Source organism: Falco peregrinus, chromosome 1 (assembly GCF_023634155.1).
Source record: "Falco peregrinus isolate bFalPer1 chromosome 1, bFalPer1.pri, whole genome shotgun sequence".
Classification (NCBI taxonomy): Eukaryota; Metazoa; Chordata; class Aves; order Falconiformes; family Falconidae; genus Falco; species Falco peregrinus.
Window position 1 is genome coordinate 113,272,384 of NC_073721.1, and position 24,295 is coordinate 113,296,678.

At 38.9% G+C, this 24,295-nt stretch overlaps 1 protein-coding gene across 1 annotated transcript in view; it reads left to right on the forward strand.

Moving 5' to 3' along the window:
- Window positions 1–520: 520 nt before the first annotated feature.
- WDR72 (WD repeat domain 72) overlaps window positions 521–24,295 on the forward strand; it is a 128,197-nt gene continuing 104,422 nt past the window's right edge. The window contains exons 1-8 of the mRNA XM_055793766.1: window positions 521–684; window positions 11,688–11,849; window positions 12,953–13,059; window positions 16,014–16,092; window positions 19,133–19,307; window positions 19,865–19,941; window positions 21,771–21,890; window positions 23,851–23,996. Of these exons, the coding sequence (XP_055649741.1) occupies window positions 11,697–11,849; window positions 12,953–13,059; window positions 16,014–16,092; window positions 19,133–19,307; window positions 19,865–19,941; window positions 21,771–21,890; window positions 23,851–23,996 (857 nt within the window). The 5' untranslated portion in view covers window positions 521–684; window positions 11,688–11,696. The remainder of the gene's footprint in view (window positions 685–11,687; window positions 11,850–12,952; window positions 13,060–16,013; window positions 16,093–19,132; window positions 19,308–19,864; window positions 19,942–21,770; window positions 21,891–23,850; window positions 23,997–24,295) is intronic.

Below are 24,295 nucleotides of genomic sequence, written 5' to 3' on the forward strand. Positions count from 1 at the left end.
TTTTTCTTTCCGTGCTCACTCACGGCAACGTATTTATTGTTTTTAGACAGAAATACTCGAAGTTAAGAAACGCACCCCTCAGACCGCGCCCAGGCGCTGCTGCCCTCAGGCACCGCCTGCAGCCGCCGCTCAGGGCCGCACCGGCAGGAGGGTGGCCCCACGCCGCCACACCTGCCTGCGAGCGCCGGCCGCGCCCGGGCCCTCGTTAGGAGCAGCGGCACCGCCTGCCGCCCGCCGGTGGGAACGGTGTTTCTGCTGCGGGGAGAGCGGCGCGGCCCCCGAGGAAGCTCCCTGTACTTGAGCGGGGCGGCCCCCGGAGAAGTTCCCCTGCGCTGTGGCCTCTGGCTCCCGCTTCCCCTCACGCTTTCATCCTGGTCCCTCAGGGCGGAACGCTAGCGCGAGGCGCGGGCGGGCTGCGCGAGGCGCGAAGGCGCGGGCGGGCGGCGCGGGGGCGCGGGCGGGCTCGTACCGGCCTGCGCCGCCCTGTGCTCCGGCCGCGGCGGGAGGCTGAGGAGCGGGAGGCTGAGAAGCGGCCGCCGTCCGGCAGCCGGGGCGGGAGCAGGGCTGGGTGTAGCCGTCTCCGAGCGGGATAAAAACTCGTCCCCGTCCGCTCCCCTCTACCACAGCGCTCTGGTTGCCGCCGGCCGGCCTTCCCCTACGCGTGGCGCCCGGGAGCCGCTGGAGGTAAGGGGCTGTGCCGCAGCGGGGCTCCAGGCGCGGCTCCCCTCAGTACCCGGTTCTTCCTCCGCGGGCTGCCAGCCCCCTGTCCCGCCAGCAGAGCCGGGCTGAGGGCGGCCTGGCCTCAGCTCCTCGGTGGGAAGCCCGGGGCCGCACTGTGCAGCCGGTCCGCGACCTCGGCCTCCGCTTCCTCGGGCGCTCAGCGAAGCGGCTGAGGGTGGGTTTGGGCTTTGCTGTGCCTTGGAGGAGCGGTAATACAGGGCACCCCAAAGCTCTTCAGAGCCTTTTTAACCGGTGTGACGTTTGTTCTTTCTCACTTGGGCAAACTTCATCAGTTTCTGCGAGTTGTTTTTTTTTTTTGTTGTGGTTTAGTTGGTTGGGGTTTTTTTGGTCCCCTGTATGTTTATCATCTACTGTTTCAGCTTTGATACCTCTCTGATGTTAGATACCTGAAACTTGTGTTTCCAAGATAATCCAGTGAATTATATGTATATTCAACCAGTTGTGGAACTATACTCACTGGATTTCTTGGAGAAAAGCAGTAATGTGAGGACACGTCAGAGTTCAGACTATTAGAGAAAATGCTGTTGTGTTACTTTAGTGATGCCTTACTGAGTAGATGCAAAACCTTACGGTAGAAATAAATCTGGTTTACAGCAGTTTTCTCTAGAAAATAGTTCTGGTTCAAGATTTTTTGAGATTTGCTCAATTATGAAATTAATCAGGGTGGCTCACTTAGAGCCTTGTGTTTCTGTTACAATTAACTTTTCTAGTCACTGCTAGGAACAGTAATAGTGTTCCTATTAATATATTACGTAATTTTAGCGTATCAGTAGTGGCACTGGTACAGAACTATGACCTTGTAGGAATAGTCATTGCAAAAATGGCTGTCACGGTGAGCTAGTTCTGATCAAAAGATTTGTGTCAGTTGGTAGGATTGATCACATGACCAGCAGGTTTTTCTCATTAAAAGCTTTTAAGTGTTAAAATTAGAAGTTTGTTGTAATGAAAAGTGCAATCCATGCATTGCAATGTATTGAATCAGATTTGGACTTCAGTTCTGGCTCATAGTGAGCAGTGTCTTCGTATTTAAGCAGATTTGATTCTGTGTGTGTATACATATACATAATAAATTTTTCAGTCATTTACAGTAAACAGCTGCATGCCCCATGGCAAAGAGCACTGCATAGAGGCCTGTTTGGTAATTAAGAGTATTCAAAGAGCAAAATGGAAAAATAAGGAGTTCTTGTTGTAGAAGTTTGGATATCCTTGGTATGATGCAATTGATTACACCACTGATTAGTGATTATTACATCACTATCCAAAAATGAAAGGCTGAAATGTTTAGTTGTTTCGTTTCCAGGATCTGATTCCAATTTTGTTTGTTATTTAAATATTCCAGAGTACAGTGTAGCTGAACCAAAAACATTACCTCTGTGATCAGCCAGGGTTTTTTTCTTAAATGAGTTCAAGGTCACTTACGGAAGACAAAATGAGTGGCTTACAGGTCTGGTGCATATTCACTGCCTCTCAGTTTGAGACTTCTGTAAGTTTTTCTTCAGGTGTCATGTGTCTTGACCTTACCAGATTTTGTCTTTTGTGTTAAAGCACTGTAAATAAGAATGAATTCTGTAGGCTTAATTATAGCTAGTTACAGAATCTGATATTTCATAAAGATGGAAGTTGATCAGAGGTTTTGTGGATTACATGTGGCTTTTGCTTGCATCTATGGGAAGTCTTGACACAGACTTAAAAGTTTATTACTCTCTACACTTTTCAAGTTATGTAGGCCATAAACTTAGAATTGACACCACCTTAACAGACCTTGTGATTCATATGGGATTATGTTGGGATCACTGACTCTTTAAAGGACGTAAATATCTCTGCTCAAAAGACAATTTCTAATTAAGAAAACGTAAGGGTTGTCTCTTTACATAGCATAAGGAAGCATCACTTTCTCACGTGGGAAACTGTTACTTTCAATGAAGGTCAGCATAACTTAATTTATGTAAAACTAAGGTTAAAGCCTGTCTTTAAGTTGGTAGAAATCAAAGCTTACATCCTGCAGAAACTGATGGCCCCTCCTGCCATGTGTGCTTTTCTGTAAGAATTGATGGGTGACTGTCCCAAGCCTTGATTAAAGCTGTGCTTTGGCAAAGCATTTCAAGATTCGAATATGATTAACTCCACTGAAGATGACTTAAGTGATATTACTTGTATGCTTCAGGCTTTGGAAGTGGCAAATAACTCACATATATGCAGTTCTGTGTAGTGCTTAAGCACAGTTTAATTTCCTGTAGATAACTATTCTTGTAGTTGATAGGTCGTTGGGACACTATTTCAGACAGTAAAACCAAATGTGGTTATTTTTATTTTAAAGACATCTTTTATGGCTCCAAACACGCTTATATAATGTATTTCTTTTTCAAATAAACTTTGTATATATACAGGATCTTTGATACATCTCACTTAAAACCAAGCTAGCTAGCTTATATGAATTGTCTAACATGTTTAAACAGCTATTATATCATCAATTGTTATTGTTATTAAAGCCTTTAATGCTAGTGGAAGTGGGAATTTATATTTTTTACACACATTTTTAATTTTTCTGCTTAGCAAAAGTATCGTGTTACACTTTTCTCGCAGACTTAAAATAATGTAGCAGTTTGTGGGGTAAAACAGTAACTTCAAGGAGTTGAAGATTATTTTACTGTACCTTATGACAATGTGTAAAGCATTGTGTTCTGACTTGCTGATGTTTTCACTGCCCCATTTTCCAGCTTAGGTGCAACATAAACAATTTTAATTAATGTTATGTCACCAAAAGATTTTGAGATGGCCAATTGAATTCTGCCAAGATAGAGTCTTTTGATGAAAACATATCTTTATTGATTGTAGAAGAAGAAAATCATTCTTAAAATGAAATCCAGAGAAAAATCATATCCCTCGGAGAAAATTTCTGAGTGGCAGGCTGAGATTAACATCATAAAATTGAATTTGTGCTGCAAACCTTTGATGTAATCAGCAGCTGGGAGATGGTGTTGCCCTTACTGTGCTCCTTCTGATTGTGGTGAATTATTGTGTGGAATGAAATAAGTGTTTCTTGTGTCACTCGTTCACGAAATACAAACAAGGTATTACTAGGTGGTTCTTGCTAGTTAAAATGGCTTGTATTGATTCCTGGTCCCAGTCTCTTGCTCCCTTGGACTGCAAAAGCAGTACATTCACACCCCAGGGGAGAACTGGGTGTCACTCAACGGTGACTCCTCTGGCCGATTAGGGTGTAGCCCTGACAGGTCTTGAGGGAAGTCCCATTAAATCTTAAACTGGAAGTGCAGTGGTAGGCAGGCAGGCTCTCCAGGATGGAGCTGCAAAAAGCAAAGAGGAGGAAAAGGTGTGGAATACAGAGGGCTCTGGCAGAGTGTGTTAAAACACAAGGAAGCGGGACATAGGATAGACATGTTAATAACGGGAGTATTTTAATTGTTGCCTCTATCTGATGAGCTATATTAAGACATTTGCAATATAGGAACATTTTTGCTGCTGTACCCACAGAGCACAGGCTCTGTATCTTAAAGGAGCCAGTTATTAGTTCTTTTGTATGATATGCTAATTATTAATTATTTTTTATTATCTTTTAAAAAATCTCTTGATAAATCTTTCATTAATAGCGAAAAGTGAATTATATTTTCCTTTTTTTTTTTTTACCTTTGTCTTGTCTTGCTGTCTTTTCTTTTTCATTTTTGGTTGTCATTCCCTTTTCAATTACCTAGCCTTTTATGTCATCTTTTTCCTTTTCCTACATTACACACCCTGCCTTCTCTCTTCTATCTTTAATATTTCCATTTCTCTGTTGAGCGTCTTTCTCACCATCATAGTTCTCTTTTCTAATTTATTCCATTGCATGCACCTATACAAATGCATGTGTACCCCGCTGCTTCACAAATTGAAAGTATTGTTGACCTGTATTTTCAGATTCAGGGATGCAATAGGCTTCTGAATAGCAACTTGCTAAATAACAAACCTGTGAACAGCATCATGAGCATCAGTGTGGTACATCTGTAGGCTTACAAAGGCAGCACTATGTTACTTCTGTATCTGTAGATACTTCTATCAAGTATTTTGTAAATGAAATGTATTTTATTATTCTTGCCTCCTAGATGGACTTTTTGTATGTTGTAGAGAGCGGGTGAATATAATTTTTCAGTTTGGGAAATGTTATATCTTTGCGGATTACCAGAGTGCCATATGTACATCATAAAGTAAACTGAGAAAGTTGTGAAAGCAAGGTAGAATGGATCAGTACACCGCACATCAAAGCTGTTTTTAAGGAGAATAATTAATTTTTTATTAGCGGTACAAAAAATATTGATGGAAGTTTTATTTTCTTATATTGACCGTAAGAGAGACTATGTCAGATAAAGCCAAAGAATAGACAGGAACTGGAGAATCGGGTAGGTTAGGAACTCACAAGCCTTAGGAATTTGTCATGAAAACCTATTGGGCTTTGCCTAAAATTTACTTCTGAACACTTTACTACAATGATGAATCTAAAGGTGGTGTGTGTGTGTAACATTTTTCTTGATGGACAAGTAAAATAAAGTAGCCTGGGCAAACAGAATTGTGCTAGCCTGAGAAGATATATGGCTACTCCTGCCAATAATTGTTTTTAATAATTTTGGCCCATTATCTTGTTTTCTTGTTGTTTTTTTTCTAATATTTGTATTTTTAATACAATATGAACAGTTAAATGCTGTTCATCTTTTAAAGCTTTCAGGACTCTAAGGCAGTTTCTATAACTTCTTTGGGACTGCACTGATTGCCACATGTTTAACTGGACTTTGGTACAACTGATCTTGTATCGATAGGTCAGGCTGCATAGGAAACAAGTATGAATATAAATTCAGGAAACTTTTTTTGGCAAGTTGACTGTTATCTGTTGAGTGATCTTTTGTTGTACAAAGTCTGTTCTCCTTATATAAATAAGCTATAAATTCCTGTTTGGTAGCTTTTGTTACGGGCTGTAACTATGAGGAGAGGGTTTCTGTTATAACCAGTGTTTTATTAATGTGACCTATTTGAGGGTAGGTATCTAGGGAGTTCAGTTCCTGGGTTTAAGGACCTTGATATATGTGAGAACTAGTAAGTTCTAAGTTCATTTAAAAATCAGAGTATGTATTTTCTTTATCAAGGAATGTGATTCCTTAATATCGTTCAGGATGTTTCATACAGGAAAGCTTCCTTTATGCTTTTGAGCAGACTCTGCATGTAAACACAAGGACCAACAGGGAATGTGAGCCGCAGACTTCAGTGGGGACAAAACAGAACCCAGATTTTTCACTTCAAATCACTGTGAGCACGTGTGTGTGCATGCTCCCAAGTCCTAAGCAACTCTTCCATTCTAACCTATAGGTACCCAAGCCACCTATATTAGGATTATAATTTTTATCTTGAGAAAATGCAGCACAAGGATGTGTGCCTGAGGTTAAGTAGTGATTATGTGACAGTGATTGGAAGGTCCGAGATAAGCCGAATAGGGAAGCTAACAAATATTATATATTTTTTTAAGGTCAGTAGAGAAGGCAGAGTCAAGTTATGCTTACTATATTGAAATTGGGGCTCTATGGGGAAAACATACATGGAGCTGTTATGGCACTGATTCATTATGGTATAATCTGACCTTTTTCATTTCACTCAGTTCATGACCAGTCCCAGTCAAGAAAGCTGAGTGGTGAGGAAAAGCCCTTTCATTAATTTGTACTTAGAAAGGCATTCAAGGTCAGGTCTCCAGCTCTCTGGCCCTTTAAAGCTTTTCACTAGCCTTAAATACCTCACTGCTACTGTAGAGTAAAAGGTTTTGTACTCAGCTTTCGAAGTGAAACTAATACTGTACAAATGGTCCAGAGTTGCTAAAGTCCTTAAAGCTGTGCAAGTTGAGATAATTTTCCAAGTTAACAGAGGTTGGTGGCGTGGTTTCCCTGTGAAAACTGATCATAGAACTAGACAGGATGGTAGAGGTGTGATGGTAAGTTAGTGATGGGATGAACTGGTATGGTTTTAACTAAGAACAGAGAAAAATTTTTTAGTCGTGAGGGAGTTCTTTTTGGTGGTGTGATCACAAGGACAGGACAAACAAAGTTTAATAAGGTTTTAAGCAGGGAGAAATGGGGAGTTGGACTGAGGAACTTGATTTAAAGTTGAATTATGGGTTAATACTGCAAATCAGGCATGCTTGAGTGGGCAGAGCTGGAGGAATTTGACATGTGCTGATAAGCTATGTGCAGCTCAGATGTGCCTTGGGCAATAGTTGACTTTGTGGAAATAGTTTTTCCCTGTTTTTTAAAGGAACAGTCTGACAAATATCTGTTGATTTCATTAACAAAGTTTGCTCTAGGTGCCATCAACATCACTAAATAGCTTTGAAGCTAAATATCTTCATACAAAATATGGATATGTGCATGCAGTATTTCTAGGGAAGTCATAGTATTAGAAGGAAAGCTTTCATGCAAAGTACTTGTGCACCAAAGTATCTTAAAAAAGAAAAGTTCACCAAGAAATTAGAGGAAAAAAGTTAAACACTATTATATTAACACTGAGGATCACATACCTTCTGTTTTCCATGTAACTTATGCTTCAGTCATAATATAAAGGGAGAAGTACAAAATATTATTGTAACTTTTAAGTCTAAATTGATTCTCTTATATAACCCATGTTCTCTGCTTAGTAGTAGCTGTTAACTAATTCATGGCCTTCATGGATATAAAAAAAAGTGTGCAAATAGATCATCTATGCATTACAATTTTTATCATTTGTTCAGTTTTTAACTTCTGTTGATTGTCTGAGTTCTCTGTTACTCATCCCTTGCTCAGCAGTAGGTCTTCTGCTAGGAGTATCGATCTTGATTCTGTGCTGCTTTTAGAAGAAAAAGTAATTTATGACTTTCTATTCAATGCAGTACAAACCCGAATTCTGCTGCCTTATGGTGTTTTACACTAATTGAGCACTCCTACGATACAAGTATAAACGTCGACATGATATGCAAGTAAATGCATTTTAAAGATTCAGGATTTGGCTTATCAAACTGTTAACTTGGCAGCTACCATTTTATAAGCCCTAAGAAAACAGTGAATTTTCGTTGCTTAACTGATACCTAAACCACATCATTAGTATTTGGCTAAAACAACTTTCTCTTCAGGGCATAAACTGAAAAGAAAAGGACTTCAATGTTCATAAGTAAGCATAATACTTCATATTACTAGATATTTTAAACAATCAAGTTTTAGAAAAGTCAAATTCTAAAGCTGAGATAAGTAACATCCCACAGTATTTTGTGATATGACCACAAAAACCTTTAAAATGAAACTAGGTATGATTTAGCCTTATAAACTCTTGACTTCAATTAATTTTCCTATATTCTTCTTCCTCTGCCTTTGAAATTCTGGCTGAGGTTGTATGGCAGGACCCTGATAATGTACCACACTAGTCATTTCAGCCCTTCATCTCATGATCTTGTCAGGCAGCAAGAACATTCCTTTTGTTCTATGTTACTTAAGGCTTTTATTAGTAGTAACGAACATACCTCTTCACAGAATGGTCAGGGTTGGAAGGGACCTCTGGACATAATTTAGTCCAATTACCACTAAAGCAGGTTCACCTTGAGCAGGTTGCACAGAATTGTGTCTAGGCAGGTTTTGAATATCTACAGAGAAGGAGCCACATAACCTCTCTGGGCAGCCTGCTCCAGTGCTGTCACCCTCAAAGGAAAGAAGTTCTTCCTCATATTCAGATGGAGCTTCCTGTGTTTCAGTTTGTGCTCCTTGTTGCTGGGCTCCACTGAAAAGAGCCTGGCCTCATCCTCCTGACACTTACATCCTTAAGTTATGTGTAGGCATTGGTAAGATGCCCCCTCAGTCTTCCCTTCTCCAGGCTAAACGGGTCCAGCTCTCTCAGCCTTTCCTCAGAAGGGAGACGCTCCAGTCCCCTCATCATCTTTGTAGCCCCTCACTGGACCCTCTCCTGTCTCTCTTGAGCTGGGGAGCCCAGCACTGGGCATGGCACTCCAGTTGCGGCCTCACCAGGGCAGAGCAGAGGGGAGGGTCACCCCCCCACACCTGTTGGCTCGTGGGCAACCTGCTGTCCCCCAGCAGCCCAGTCCCTTCCCCGCAGAGCTGCCCCCCAGCAGGGCAGCCCCAGCCTGTGCTGCTGCGTGGGGCCGTCCCTCCCTGGGCAGGACCCTACGCTGGCCTTGGTGGCACTTCCCCGTGTCCCTCTGCGCCAGCTCTCCAGCCTGCCCAGGTCTCGCTGAAGGGCAGCGCAGCCTCTGGGGGGGCAGCCGCTCCTCCCCGTTTGGTGTCACCAGCAAAGGTGCTGAGGGCACGCTCTGCCCCTCCACCCAGGTCACTGGTGAAGGAGTTGAACAAGGCCGGGCCCAGCACTGACCCCTGGGGACACCGCTGGCCACAGGCCTCCAGCGTGACCCTGCGCCGCTGGTCACAGCCCCCCGAGCTCTGCCGTTCAGCCAGTTCTCAGCCCACCTCACTTTGACTTCGCTGTGGTGTTCATCACCAGGGCACCCACCTCATTCAGCAGCAGGCCCACATTTTCCCTACTCATACTTTTGTTGTGTCGTCTCTTGTCTGTGTCCCTACTTTCAGGTGTTGCTGTGCTGGGTTTAGTGATGGTTTCTATTAGTTTCTTTAAGCTAGCTTAAAAGGCTGCTTCTGTCCTTTGGTCTTTTCTGAATTGTTACAGGAACTGCTCTTCATGTCGCTTTGCATCATTCCTGTATTACTTCCTTTGGCTGGCTGTTATCTGCTGCCATGCATTTCCTTCTACCCAGTTCCTGTCTCTTCTCACAAGATTTTGGCTTTACTGTCATGTCTTTTGGCTAGCCTCTCCCAACCACACTGTTCTAGCACCCTGTTACTGACACCCCTTTGATTTTAATTATCTTTGCTAAGGACGTGCTAAGGGTTCTGTTGTCTCCCCTTTCTCCAGCACAAATAGGAGCTTTGTGTTTCTCTAAAAGGTGAATTTTGCTTAGTGGCTGCTCTGAAGTATCACTTCAATGTATTATTGCTGTTTGGATAAAAAGTAGGTGACATAAAATATTTTGAAAAGAATAAATAAAATGTTGATTTAAGTGATGCTAGACAATGATGCATCTGATTAGCTTAAAATCTGTTTCTTCTTGTTCATTCATGCTTGGGCATAACATGTTGATGAATAAAACCAGTTTTGCTGTTGCTCAATATCTGTCAGCTGTCTGTCTGTTCCATGAATGCTGGTGGTAGTCAAAACTGTCCTCAGTGAAGTTTAAGAGAATTTCAGTTTTCAGAGTCACAGCTTCATAGGCACAAGTCAACTTCATAACCATTCCATCCCTGACAACAGTTGGAAGCAGGTGACAACAATCTTCTTTCATTTTCTCCAGAAAGCTGAAAGGGAAGGGAGGTAAACAGAAGCTTTAGAAGCATTTCTACAGGCTTTCTGGAAAAATGGATCACCATAGGATACAGGGGAGGAGTGCTGGAGGATGTTGTACATTCAAGTTATTTTGGGAGTTTTGATACAGCTGACTTGTATACATGGGAGTTTCTTGGCTAAGGTAACCACTGGCAGCTTAGTGTAGGGCTCTTTCATGTAAAGACACTGATGCTAAAGGTATTGCTCATCTGTGTCTGTCTTTGGCAACCAGTCCTTTCACGTAAGTTGAACCAAAAGAGACATACTTGTAGGATGTGTTACTAGGTCCCCTGGAAAGACTTAACAACAGGGCATAAATGTTCGGGGGTTTTAGGTGAGTTGACAGTTTAAGTGCCAAATTATTTATAGTTAGATATTTAATCACTCTTCATTTTGAAGATATTGTTGAGAATACTCTAGAAATATGTTAGACACTTAGGAATGTGGGAGTTTGAACAGCAAACAATGTGACAGAAGGCTTGAGAGAACTGCTTTCTCAGTCACCTCTCAACGTTTGAAGCAAAACAAGTACAAAATCCAGCCAGCAAGCAGAGGTGGTTTTAAAAGGAACAAGCATGAAATTTAAAACCAAGTAAAGTAGAACTTTTTTAATAAGGAGGGCTTTAGGGTATTTTTTAAGTACTGGTGTTTGAATGGACACTGAAATAGCTTCCTGGAAATGCAGGACATAAGAAACTGTATTGACCTAACTAATGACCAGTAGTCATTTTGGAAAATTCCGTTAAATCATTTTTTTTGCAGCAGTCACTAAAATCTATTGTATGATACATTTTTTGGACAAGGGACTTATGAGTTGAGCAGCAGAAAGGGTCTGTTTACTTTCCCTGTTTCCCAGCTTGCAACTCTGCCTCCACTTTTCTTCTGGGTCTTATCTGTAGGATAGTGCTAGTTAGTCAGCTGATGGTGTAGGGTATAGTGCTTTGTTGTTCTGGGCCTTGTGTGGGTTTTTTTTCATCCCTGACCCGCCAGCTGTTGTTTCCTTCCAGCCCTATTGCCTCTTTCTCTTGCGTTATCCTCCTAGGAAGGAATGACAGACTCTTTATTGACAACTTGCTCCTGTGCCATCTCCATGCTCTGGCAGTTAGCTGCTGAGAATGAGCAGCACTGCTGGTTGGAGGCAATAGAGGAGGCACGGTATATCCACGAACCAAAATTAGGAAGAAGGTGACAGTGACGTGGACCCATCAGACCTAAGCCAGGTTTTATGGTGCAGCACACAACTCCTGTTGCTGATATTTCAGCATTGTGATCTTACAGGTCCCTGGTAACTGGTTCTGCTTGGTACTGCCTAGATTTAAAATGGTGGCACATCACTATCCTGCTGCATATTTAAGCTGTCACTGGATAGCTACCTTAAAGTGTTAGTGTGATGTTGGCAACAGCTAGAAAATGTTTTAGTGCCTCACCAACATTTTTGCAGCAGTATTTTGTAGCTCCCCTTTTCAGATCTCTATTAAATTGCCTTTTGTTTTTTCTTATGTTTCATGTTACTGAGAACTGTTGTGACTTGTTTCTGCTTTCAGGTGCTGACTATGAAGGTGTCAGTACAGGCTGTGGCAGTGTGGGGGAAAATAGCTCCTTCTCACAGCATCACTGCTGTTATGATTACAGATGACCAGCAGACTATAGTTACGGGAAGTCAAGAAGGACAAATATGTCTCTGGGATCTTTCATCAGAATTAAAGGTTTGTATCCACTACAGACTTGTGCTACAGTCTGCCAAGTAGACAGATAAGAGTTTTATGTTTCATTATTAACAATGGGATAATCCAGACTTTCCTTTACTTAGATTAAGTTTTAAAGGTAGTGTGGTATTTGTTGCAGGAAGCTCATGAAGCAAGAAGTGTTGAAATGCCTATATGAGCAACCAGTTATTTGCAGACTTTGGAAAATTTTTCATAGGTTATCATGGTCTGATTATAATTTGAGGTGGTGTGCTGTGAGTAATAACAGCAAGTAAACATGCACAATCATCATGATTCCTATCTTGAAAAGTCTTTTTTTTCTTTAACCAATTGCTGAGCATGGCCTGTCATTTTAAGGGGGAAAAAAACCCCCAAAAAACCCACCCCAATTACTTATAAAAATAGAGCTTTCTACGAGGTTAGTAATGAAAACGTTTGTAGAAAGATGGAAGAAATAAGATGACATGTGTATTGTTGGTATAATTAAGCTGCAGACCTCTTGGCATATTATTATTATTGTTGCTTTGAATTTTGTATTTATTTTCCTGAGAATAGAACAGAATCAAAACAGTTCCACTTTTTTTATTCGGCATTTCTAGAACTTTGGTTCTATTCTTTTTGGATTTAGCTGTCTCATTCAGATACAGGTTGAAACTTTAGTTTGTGCTTTAATGGGGCTACCTTTTACCATTAAGACCATTGCATGCAGTGAAGCTAATCGAAGGGATTACTTAAACACACTGTATGAAACACATGCTTAAGAGCTTTGCTATATCACTTCCCTTCTTCTCCACTGCTTCTGCAACATGCTGAAGGCCAGAGATATTCTGCACATTGCCTGTTTTATAACATTTGGTGCTCCATAAATTCTTCAGAAGGTGCACTTTTTAGGCTACAGTGAGTACAAAGGCTGCTCTTTATGCAAACTGCATAATTCATCCACATGTTTATACATTCCAGAAACATGACTGAAGAACATTAAGAGTATAAAGCAGATTGACAATTACTCAAACATCTACAAGTAGAATTTTCTTGCTTTTAGGTGTCCTTAACTTGTATGGAAAATATTATGTTTAAGTTAATTGATTGTATTATTCTCCTAGATTTCTTCTAAAGAAATTCTCTTTGGCCATACTGCTTCTGTAACGTGTTTGGCAAAAGCAAGAGAGTTTGAGAAACAACCATATGTAGTAAGTGCTACTGAAAATGGGTAGGTAACTGAATATTCAATTATTCATTTCTAAAGTCATGAAATGTATGGCAGGTGTAGGTCAGATTCTGCATTTGGCACAAGGTTTTTAATCTACTTCTATGATATGAAAAGGATAGCAGCTACTTACAATGACTGTATTGCTTATATATAATAGTCTAAGAGCTCATCTTTTGCACAACAGAAGGGTTTGACAGATTCACGGATCCAGTTATTCAGGAGAATTAATTGTTCAGAGGGTCAGCTAGGCCCCATTCAAAGGGAGAATAACAGGCTATTGGAGAGAATCAGCAGGTTCAGAAGCCTTTCAATATAGTGATGCTTTTTTCTGTTCCTTCCTGAGCTCAGCCTTGAGAATTGAATCAGTGCAAGAGGCTAATGTACTCTGATCCAGGTTATGCTTGCTCAGTGAGTATGTATGGATGCACAGAAAAGACTGCCCTTGAATAAAAGGCATATATGTTCCTTGTCTTTGCTTAAATCTAACTTGCTATTTTGGAGTATATCCTTTTAACGGGCTCCTGATATTGCAGTTCTTCTCTGTTGTGACTTGGCCCATCACTTGAGTCAAACTAATTTCTACAGCTCTGCTAGGTTAGCATTCAAGTTTTTTTTCTCTCTGAATATTTGATAATCTTTTTAGCTGGGGTCTGAAGCCCATCTGTTTAGGATTTCAGCTGCTGAAGGGAGTTAGGGCTAACTTTTTACTTCCTTAAGGCCTTTCCTTAAACAATTTTGTCTTGCTGCTTAATAATATTCTCTTCTCATTTTGGGTTCATCTTTTCCAATTAGCAGGACAACTCTGTTAAAACCTCTTAGCACCTTAGGACTACTACTTGCTTACTAAGGGGCTTGTTTATCCTTTCCAGCTGCTAGGATCTCTTGATTCTCTCCAATCATGTGTATACAAGAATGGGATAACTTGAACAAACTGATTCAGGCTTCTGAATCTTCAGAGGTTGGACTATCCCACTGCTCAGACAGTGGTGAACAATTCAGGTTGTTATGTGCAGAAAGGAGGACAAGAAGTCTATGGAGTTAGTTTTGTATTGGCCTCCTACATTCTGCTCAAGGGCTCAGAGGTGAAACTATTTTTTCATCTTAATTCTGAAGTTCTGTTAGTGCAGTACTGTTTCCAGATCATACTGGGTGAAAAGATACTGTATTTCGAAAAAGCTGGGGTGAAGTGTTAAGAAAAAAACCAGGGGGTTTGGTGTAGACATACCATACAGAAAGATGTTCACATCCAAAAGGTTCTGCCTCTGAAGGGATTGTTTGGGTTGCTTGGAATGTGTATATGTAGGACTGAATGATCTTCTGGCCCCTTTACATGTTCACTTTTACTGAATTAACTGCTGACTTCTCATCTGTATTACATAAGGGTAGAGCATCCATCACCGATTCCTGGAAGGTTGCAACGTGAAGTTGAGATAATTACAAATAGGGTGCCTCATCTTCAGGAGATGCAGAATTGTTTGAACTGCATTTTCTGACCTGAGAATCATTCACTTCTGCCATTTTCAAGGCTCCATCTCCTTGTATGGAGGGTGGAAGGAATTGTATGGAAGATGTTACTCTTCCCTCATCCCACTTCATAATCTCTTCAGTGTTTGTATAACTGACATTTCCCAGAAGGATGAGTATTGAGCAGGGGTTTTTGTACTTTTTATATGGAAATCTATAAATTAATCCGTAATGATTCAGAAGTTCTTACTGATTTCCCATGCATGTGTATAGTAAATGCTGTAGTACAAGTTTATCAGCACGTGGTATCTCTCCTTGTTAGTACACACACTAAATTCAGTGCAACATGCAGAAGCTGAAGCTATATTCTTGGTCTCATTTGTGCATGCTTGCATGCATGTATCATTGTAGCTCAAGCAGTTAATTGTCAGTCTGATATAGACAAGGAGAAATTAACGTGCAGCATAAGCATTCTGTTTAAGTTATGGCTCTCGGTCTACCAACTCTGATGCTACATTACAGACGTGTAATTTCGCTGTTCTTGCTCAGCTCAAAAATATAAATGAAGTAATATTTTTAGATTAACATAAAATGTGAAAGCGTGTAGATAAAAATTAAATCACTAAGCGGTGTTTCTGATAAAGACTGGATTGGGGAAAAATAATTTATTATAAGTCCTCACACAGAAGATATCTTGGAATGTAACTTCAGAAGTCATAAAATGATTGTTTCAACTGTGGAAATACTGTTTGCTGTTTAAATAAAATCTGAAGGTATCAAAGTTTAACATTTGATTGCTGAACTGTGACAACATACCTCATTTACATCATCTTATTTGATCATGTTTCTGTTGCACTCTAGTCCTATAGAATGTTTAATAACGTCTAGATAGGGCAAACTGGTTAATGCGTTTCTGACAAACATTAACCTTAAATGTAATTAAGCATAGCTACAATGTTGCGTGGTCATTTGCGTTGTCAGGCGGCAAGTGCTGTCTCAATAACGGGTTTCGGGAATAGCCTCATGGTGGCACTGTTTCTTCTTAAAAGAAGTTGAGGTTCCTCTCAAGTCTCAAAAACTGAAGTCTGCTGCGACAGAAGATGCGTTATGTTTTTCAAAACGTGTGGTTTAAGTTCAGTGAAATGAATCACTTTCAGAAGGATGTAGTTCCAATGACAGATAGTTACAGTGATGCCTTGACGAGCTGTAATGGCAGTATACCTACAATTTGTTGTAGACCAGAGCTGGCCTTAAAGTCAGGTTTGTTGCAGGGCAGCAGGGTGTAATTGCCAAAACAAAAAGAAGCAGATACTGTATGTCATCCCCTGCTAATGACCACAACATTTCTTACCCAGTAATCTGTAACAAAAAGCCACATAAACGACCAGACTGCACTTAAGTACACCGCTAAAGAAAAAATTGGTGGTACAAAATTATTCCAGCCAATTGAGTGGAAATGACAGAGAATAATATGAAGTTATCTTTGGCAGGGAGATGTGTGTTTGGAATGTCACTAGTGGACAGTGCATTGAGAACGCAAAGCTTCCTTATAGGCATACAGCCATCTCTGTAAGTATAGCTACTTTTCATGGAATATCTTTGTTCGTTACAAGAGGAGCTTTTCTTTTTTTTAACATATATTTCAGAAACATACAATTTTAAATGTATAGATCATAACATGCTTAATAGGAGAGGGGGGGAAAAACCCTGGTTTCAATATAAGTAGTTTTATGTTTATTTCTCCCTTTTTGACTTCCTTCGAAGAAAAGAACTGAGGCTTATGTTCCCCTGAAGTAATTAAATAAAAATGATTCTTTTTAAGCTGCAAATGTTTGGAATGCAGTATCAATTAACTTATTTTAAGGTTTGGTCATTGGGTAGCAAAGTGAAACTGTCTTTACTCTAGTCCTGTGTTAAAATTGCATGGAAACTACAAGTTTAATACTGGCTTTATGGCGATGTATTTTTAGAAGTAAAAGCAGTCTAGCCAAACATTGTGACGCAATCTGCTGAAGGTCTTTGTTTCAAGCGTTTAAAGGTTTTGATGCCTGACTACTGACCTCCAAAAGACTGCTGCTCTGCCTCACTTCGAAAGATACACTTTCATTCATTGCAGAACTCAGGACAGATCACTTATTTTCAGAGGCCAAATTGCTTGAAGTATTACTTCAGATAATTTCAAGTGTCTGCTTTGAACTGTATCCAGGTATACTAGGCATCTAGATGTTGGAGTGTGAGGGTGTGTTTGAAATACAGGTATGTATATGATTGAGTAGCCCAGCATATATGGATTTGATTCGGAGAGATGGCTCATTTCTGGATATATTAGAAAAGCAGCTCAGGGCTCCTAGGTTAATTACAATGCTGTCTTTCTTCAGTGAGGAAGTCTAGGGTGGAACTAAACCTCCAAATGATGAAAATCTGGGACCTCTTGTGACTCAAACTGTGGCCAAATTCAGAATCCAAATGTTTTAAAGCTTCCAGAAGAAACACTGTTTTTCATGACACTGTTTTGGTTGACATGATGACTTCACACGTAGTTGTTAATGATGAAGAGAGAAAGCTTGGGTAGATGACCAAATAAAAATTATAGAAGAAACGCTTCTTAATAAATGTTTTTACATATGTGTGTGTATATATTAAAAAAAGCATAGACTGTTAAAGAAGTTATATAATTTTTGTGCCTATGTTTAAAGCATATTTATTCTCTTTACATGTGCAAGTATATGCATACACAAAAGAACTTCAATTATAATGTAACAGAGGTGTGGTATGATCTGCTTTCTGATATTTCTTAATTAGATTTTAATAGTTAGTTATGGGGGACTTCTGCAGAACAGGAGGCAGATCTGACCTAGCTGAATATCTAACATTCTCTGTACGTTTTTGTGGAGATCAGAGGTAGAATCTTCTTTCTTACCCTTCAAGTAGGAAAACCAAATGCTTTTAGGAAATTGTTACTTCTCCTCTATTAAAAGTAAGCTAAACCTAACTTTGGCTAGATAACTATTTTTGTTCTACAACTTGGGCAAGATGGCTAAATGAAAATAGGAACATGTAACAGGAAAACGGTCTTAGGAAGAAGACCAAATGTTGCTGGGAGGGAAAACTATTCTTAAAATGTAACCTTTAGGTCTTTGTAATAAATTGGGCTTTTTGTGAGGGTTTTTTGGAGGATGGAGGTTTTTTGTTAAGCTAGTTTTTTTGGTTTTTTTTAGTCTGTTGTAGGGTTTTTTGTTGTTCCATGGTAAATGATTGCTTGGGGTGTAATAGTACGTGAGAGAATATAATTTCCTACAGAATGTTGTTGTCTAGAAGGCTTAGTTCACACTGATTTTTATTTTTTGATAGCATCACTATTTAAAATCCCTGCTTTATTTTTAGTTAATGTTTTAAACTTTAATTAAACTACTAACCTATCTGGTCTAGTAGGTTCCTTTTGTTCAGCATACATGATTCAGCTATGAATGCCAGATGTCAAGCAGTGCAAACTGAGTATTTGCTGTTTGAAATGAAGTTTAACACCAGGGTCAGCTCTTAACTATTTGTGGATCTTAACCAGAGTGGGATTTTCTCAGAGGACTAACTGTGTATACAAATCTTCCACGTCTAGCCTAATTTAAGAGTAACAGTAATTACAAATAGTTTCTACTGCTAAGTATTTCTGCCTCTAATTCCTAGTATCTGTGGAGATACTTGTCCTATTCCCAGTTATTTATGCTTCTTTTGTTTTCAGGCTTCAATTAGCTAACTGATAGACCAAGAATTATCTAAGCAAAACTGAATGTACAAAGAACTTGTAGGAAACAAGGCAGAATTTTCTGTCTGTGATATTTTCTTCTGACTGCATGGTTGTTCTCTTAACTTGAAGGATAGTACGTACTTGTAAATTCCATTTGAGGTTGCTGCTTATACATTTATAGCAATTATGTGTACAATTGCAGATAGATCTTACACAAAATGCAAATGTCCTTGCGTATATAAAACATGCAGCAAAAAAGAAATCTTCATAGTCACTCTGCACTGCTGTCATCTCTGTTCCATAGTACTTTGCTATGTGTCTTTTTGTATCTACATGATTGTTGAGAAAGAATGAATCTTCTGGACACTGGAGCATTTAATGTCGAAATGAAGACTATCTCATCATGGAATAGAAATTCTTCTTGGAAAATAATGGAAAATTATGAAAATATTTATTATGGATCTTCTGCATTTTCCCCTGAATTATTTATCTTTATGTACTCCTTGATAACTGGAGCTTTATCAAGTATTTGGAGAGAGACAGGGCCTCTCGGAGAAACAAGTCTCAAACTGTTTAGCAATTTATAATGGAAGTTAACACCTTGATTGCTTCTAAAAATTCTAGTATTAGGGCAGGGCAGATACTGCTTTCAGTATGAAGCACATCTAAGCTGTATTCCTATGTTAAATTGATATATATGTATGTGAAATACTTGTGTCACTAGCAAAATTCTGTAGTCTTGCATATGCAGTAGTCAGTAATGCTATAAGTTTTGATTATAATTCCAAGTATGACATGCATAATATGAAAAATGTGTGCCCATTTGTGTAGCTCTGTATGCTGACTCTCTTCTTTCCATTTGTACAGTATTACCACTGCTCATTCCGAATGACAGGTGAAGGCTGGCTTCTTTGTTGTGGAGAATATCAAGATGTTCTTATTATTGATGCTAAGACTTTAGGTGTTCTTCACACTTTATCATCATCTCAGTCTTCTGATTGGATAAATTGTATGTGTATTGTACACTCTGCAAGAATTCAAGGTATACATTGTAGATGTATTTATGTAGGCCAATTAAATTGTGATAAAATACTTCTGTATACATAGTACAATCCTACTAGATATAATATCCAATCATGTTTTACAGAGTTCTTATGTACAAGATATTAACATTTTATTGGCAGCGCTTGAGGTGTTTGTAATAGTCCTAATGCTGGTCATGCCTCATTTAATGTTTCTGAAAGAGAAAAACAAGCAGCCTCTACACTGGTTGCAAGCAGCTCATTTCTTGGCTATAAATACAAACTAATTTTGTAATATTGGGGAAATAAAGGACACAAACCCACTGTTCTATGCCTGCTATTAAAATGTATCTGATTGGATGAAATAATTATTCACTACTTGCTTGCATGTTTTGTCTTTCTGTACACCAATTAGTTATTTTTGTGTAAAATTAATATTTCATCTAAACAGTGTCCTGCAGAATCCATGTTTTAGTGCTGTATAGAACACCAGCATCTATGCCAAGGTTCTGTTTTGGCATTAGGTGCTGTTTGAACTTGGTTTCAAGTTGACTGTCTCACTGTTAACTTTTCACAGAAGACTCATTGGTTGCAATGTCTGTAACCGGAGTTCTTAAAGTGTGGGACCTATCTTCGTCTTTGAATAGCATACAGGTAAGTTTGTATGAGGTGTGAAACATGTCAACATTCAAACTACTGCGTGTAGTAGTGTTCTCAAGTGAAGGATGCATCGAAGCAGAATATGAATAAATTAATCTTCTGGATATATATTAAACAGATTGATTAATTTTGTCACAAAATTCTGAAAACACACCCTCATATTACTATTTTAAATCAGGTGGGCTATTAGACAGCTCTTGCCTTGACAACTGCAATGTCTCTTGCCCAGGCTTCTTGTCTTCCCGTGTTTCATGATGCTGAAGTTGTAATGCTTTCCTCTTGTCCTGATAATGTTAATTCTCTTAACCCCTTCACTCTGTCCTTTTAAACTCAAGGCTCCTCAAAATCAGTCTTTGTATTCCCTCTTCACCCTTGTTACTTTCTTTAAAATGGTCCTTTAGACTTTATTTTCTTCTGTCTGTTTCTACAATGCTGTGTTCACTTGGGAAAGACTTCCTATGTTAAGAGCCCTATTTCTCCATCTTCAGCTATGCTATTCTGTACCAACTTTTCCATGTTGATACTCTCAGCAGCTGTCACTTGACATGCAGAAGTGTTAGAATTAGAATACAATGTAGTGGGTTTGAATTAAACTCTGAGAGCTAGATTCACAAAGGGACCTCTGTCTTACAGCTGAGTACTATGAATCATCAACAGAAATGGCAAAATGTCAACAATCTTCTCTGAACACCCGTAATAGATTACTGCCTTGCTCGATAAACTGCAGCGCATGCTGCAGCACTACTTGTTAACGGGTAGAATCAGGCCCCTCAGGAGAGTGTGTCAAGGTTGATACCATACTAGTGCTTTTGGTTTATCTGAAGTGGTTTTTTTGGGTGGGGTGAAGTGGGTGTCTTTTTCAACATTCCTAGGAGAAGAAATACTATCATGCTGTAGAAATTCTGGGGACTGGAACAACTGATTACAGATATCAGAGAAGCATATATGATACGGTGCCATCCTTTAACTGCCTGGGGCTTTCTTTTAGGAAGGGAGGAGTGCAGAGTTAGTAACAATCAGGCTACTTTATATTTAAAAGAGCAGTATTTTAACAAATACTGTTGGATATAATCAGAATTAGAGCTGCAAGTTGTAGTGAGACAGTGGTTTGCGGTTTGATAGCCATGATTCAATGACCAGTATACTTCTCCCTTGAGTTGTTTTGATACTGTTGGTATCTTTACAAAACAGAGGATGTCAGTGATATAATAATTAATAAAAACAATCCTAATATAATAATTTTGAGCATGATGGCCTTTGAGAAGCCTGTTATTCACACAAGAAGGGTGAAAACATATGTTTTTAAACCATCCGTACATTCAGCTATATAAAGCTAAGAAAATTAATTACTTTTCTACTACATTTTAGAGTTGTTAAGTTTAAACAAGACATATGACAACACCATATGTCTCAGACTGTCCTGGTTGCAACAAGGATGAGAGGGAAAGCAGACTATTCATTAGCCATTCTGAATCTGATACTGTCAGTTTATAGGTTGTTGTAGCTATATTTTTGACGGAAGAATACTTAACAGTTATTCATTACAGCAGATGCTATTTATGACCTACCTTTAATCCTTCTCCATATTCATTATCACTTCTTTAAGTGAGATCAAGGTCTGAACCATGCTGAATGTCTTCTGTTTACATGTTACTTTGAACTTTGCTGTCTTTCTGTCTCACTTCTAATTAAGAATTATATGTTGCTTTGCATTTTGAAAGTGTATGTTAACAGGGTTGTTTTCAGTGGGTTGTTTCTATCCAAAAGTAAAAGCTCAGATATCTAGAATAAATCTTACGGCTTTCTTCCCATGTGCTATAAAGGAGAGACAAAGTGTGTGTGAGAAGGAATCAAAATCTCTGGACTGTATAAATTGTCGAGCAGTACGGTTTTGTACTTACACTGAAAGGCTCCTTCTAGTTGTGTCCTCCACATGCTGGCAGGTACATTATTGAGCATTATACTTTATTTTAATTCTGTTAATAATTTTGAAAAGTTAATGTGACTTTTACATGCAGATACTTGTTTTTCTCCTCAGCTTAATGAAAATTTTCACTAATTGTCAGATATAATAGTGCGCTGTATCCCTTCTCTACTTATCTTAATTGCCTGACTGAGATGAGGTGTTTATTTTTTATTAATGTATTTCTGCTTTAAAAGTTTAACATGAAATTGGCTGGGTAGAAAGGGGATTACTTTCAGTATTAGACAGCTTTAGAAAGGGGATTACATTATTAGTTTTAGAGCACTGGATGCATTATAGTCCCCTGCACAGTGCATTTCAAAAGGAGACAAAGGTACACAAAAACTGTTTAAGTATGACAGAAGTAATCACAGTTGGCAAGCCCTCAGTAACCCAGGGGCCTTTGTTCCTTCAGGGCCAATAGCCTGAGTTCCACTAATAGTAGCCAACAAAACTAAAGACCCCAGACTATATAACATTTTCTTGTAGATGTAAAAAATCATCATCTAGTTACCGAAACCATTATTAGTTTAAATTTTAGTTAAACTGAACTTTACTGTTAAAATGCTGTATTTCTTTTTCCTAGTGTTATGACATTCCTCTTAAAATAATCCTGAGCTATTAGTGCAACATATGTACCTGATCCAAACACCACTGTGGGGGTGGGGGATATGGAAGGGCAGGCAGACAGACAGCAGTGACAGCAATTTCATGTACATCTGAGTCAACTTTGAATAATACAATTTTAGGGTATCCTTGAGATTTCTCTTGGGCTATTTAAAAAAAGTTTCTACAAAAAAACTGATAAACAAATTCCATCAATAGAATGGATAGGCTTTTCAGGGAAAAAATGTGTAACATGCATTGTTTTAATTTCTAGATGTTTTTCTGTAGAGGTGCATGTTTCTTGTAATATCTCCATTTGCGTTTGAATGCTTAAATTTTACTGTTTAAAGTATTGTTATAGATACATAAGTCATGTTGGATTTCCAGTGTTTGTTTCAATGAATTTAAAGCTTTAAAGCAAATTATGATGATCTTAGTCCTGAATTAGAAAGTATGTGGTATGTAGCATAGCAGAGATTGACATCTGTGTTTAGAGTGGCTCCTTAATTCTGCAGTAATGAAAATAGAGCAAATTAGCTAGAAATTAGCTAATTAATAGTAATTAGCTACAAGTAATTTGTAGAAATTCTCATTCTGAAATCTATTTCCTCACACTGTTGGAATAAATTATAAAAATATGGCTATGAATACTCCCTCTATGAAGCCACTAGGAACACGAACAAGCAGACAATATCCTAGGTTGCCGTAGTCATATCCTGTTTCAGCTTAAAATGGGAAGGTCAGAGGAAGCAAATGAGGCATAAGTTTTTTTACCAGCTTTAGAAATGGAAATGAAAATTCTTGCAAGTAAAGGGGATTGTGTGTTCTTTGCTTTTAATTAATTTGTGAAAAAGAAATCTCCGCTCCCCAAAGAACAACAGAAAAAGTAATCTTTAAGATATGTACTGTGATTATGCCAGCAGATCATCTTGTTAAAGAATACAGACAGAAATATTTATTGCTTCTATTGAAGTCTTCCATGTCATATTTGTGCTAAACTCATTATCTATCTCTTCACAGGAAATTAATAGTCCAGTAAATAATAATAATGAATACAAAGCAAACCAAGCTAAATCCCATCCAAAATGTCCTAATGTAACAGAAGGCTCTAATGCTGCTTTTATTGGCAGTTTCTTTGTCTTTGAAATACATGGTTTGATTCTGACTTTGCAGTAGTCTGATAGTTGAAAACTGCTTTGGCTTTAAAAGACATAGTCAAACTACAAAGAGTCAAGCTAATGTTCTATTTATTAATCCATTGGCCCAAACCAGCTTGAATTAAAACTAATGTGCCAGTACTATTTGTTTATATTTTATTGTTTTTCTGAGCTTAGGTCTATGACTATTGTGATTTCTCCTTGCTTTGTACTGAGTTCTGTAAAAGTGGTCAGTGCTTTGCTGGTGGAGAAGTACTAGCAGCTTACAGACTTATCATCTGGACAGAAGATGGCCACAGTTACATCTACCAGCTGCTAAACAGGTGGGCTCAGATGGGAAATTCACACAAAAAGTTCAGGTACAAGATGAACTCTGGGAGGTTTATTATGGAAAATCTCTGCATGTTGCAAATGATCAAAAACCAGAACAAAACCACTTTGGCACTCAAAGATTTACTCTGAGTTTGACAGCCCTCAGTCTTTGTTTGACACAGCAGGGAACATAGGAATAAGATTAGCCATGTAGAACTTGGGCAGCTGGTGCTGTGATTTCAAAAAGTCGCTTGTAATTACTTATTTGGTAACTTCTAATTGAACTTGTGAATCTTGGATGTTACTGTTC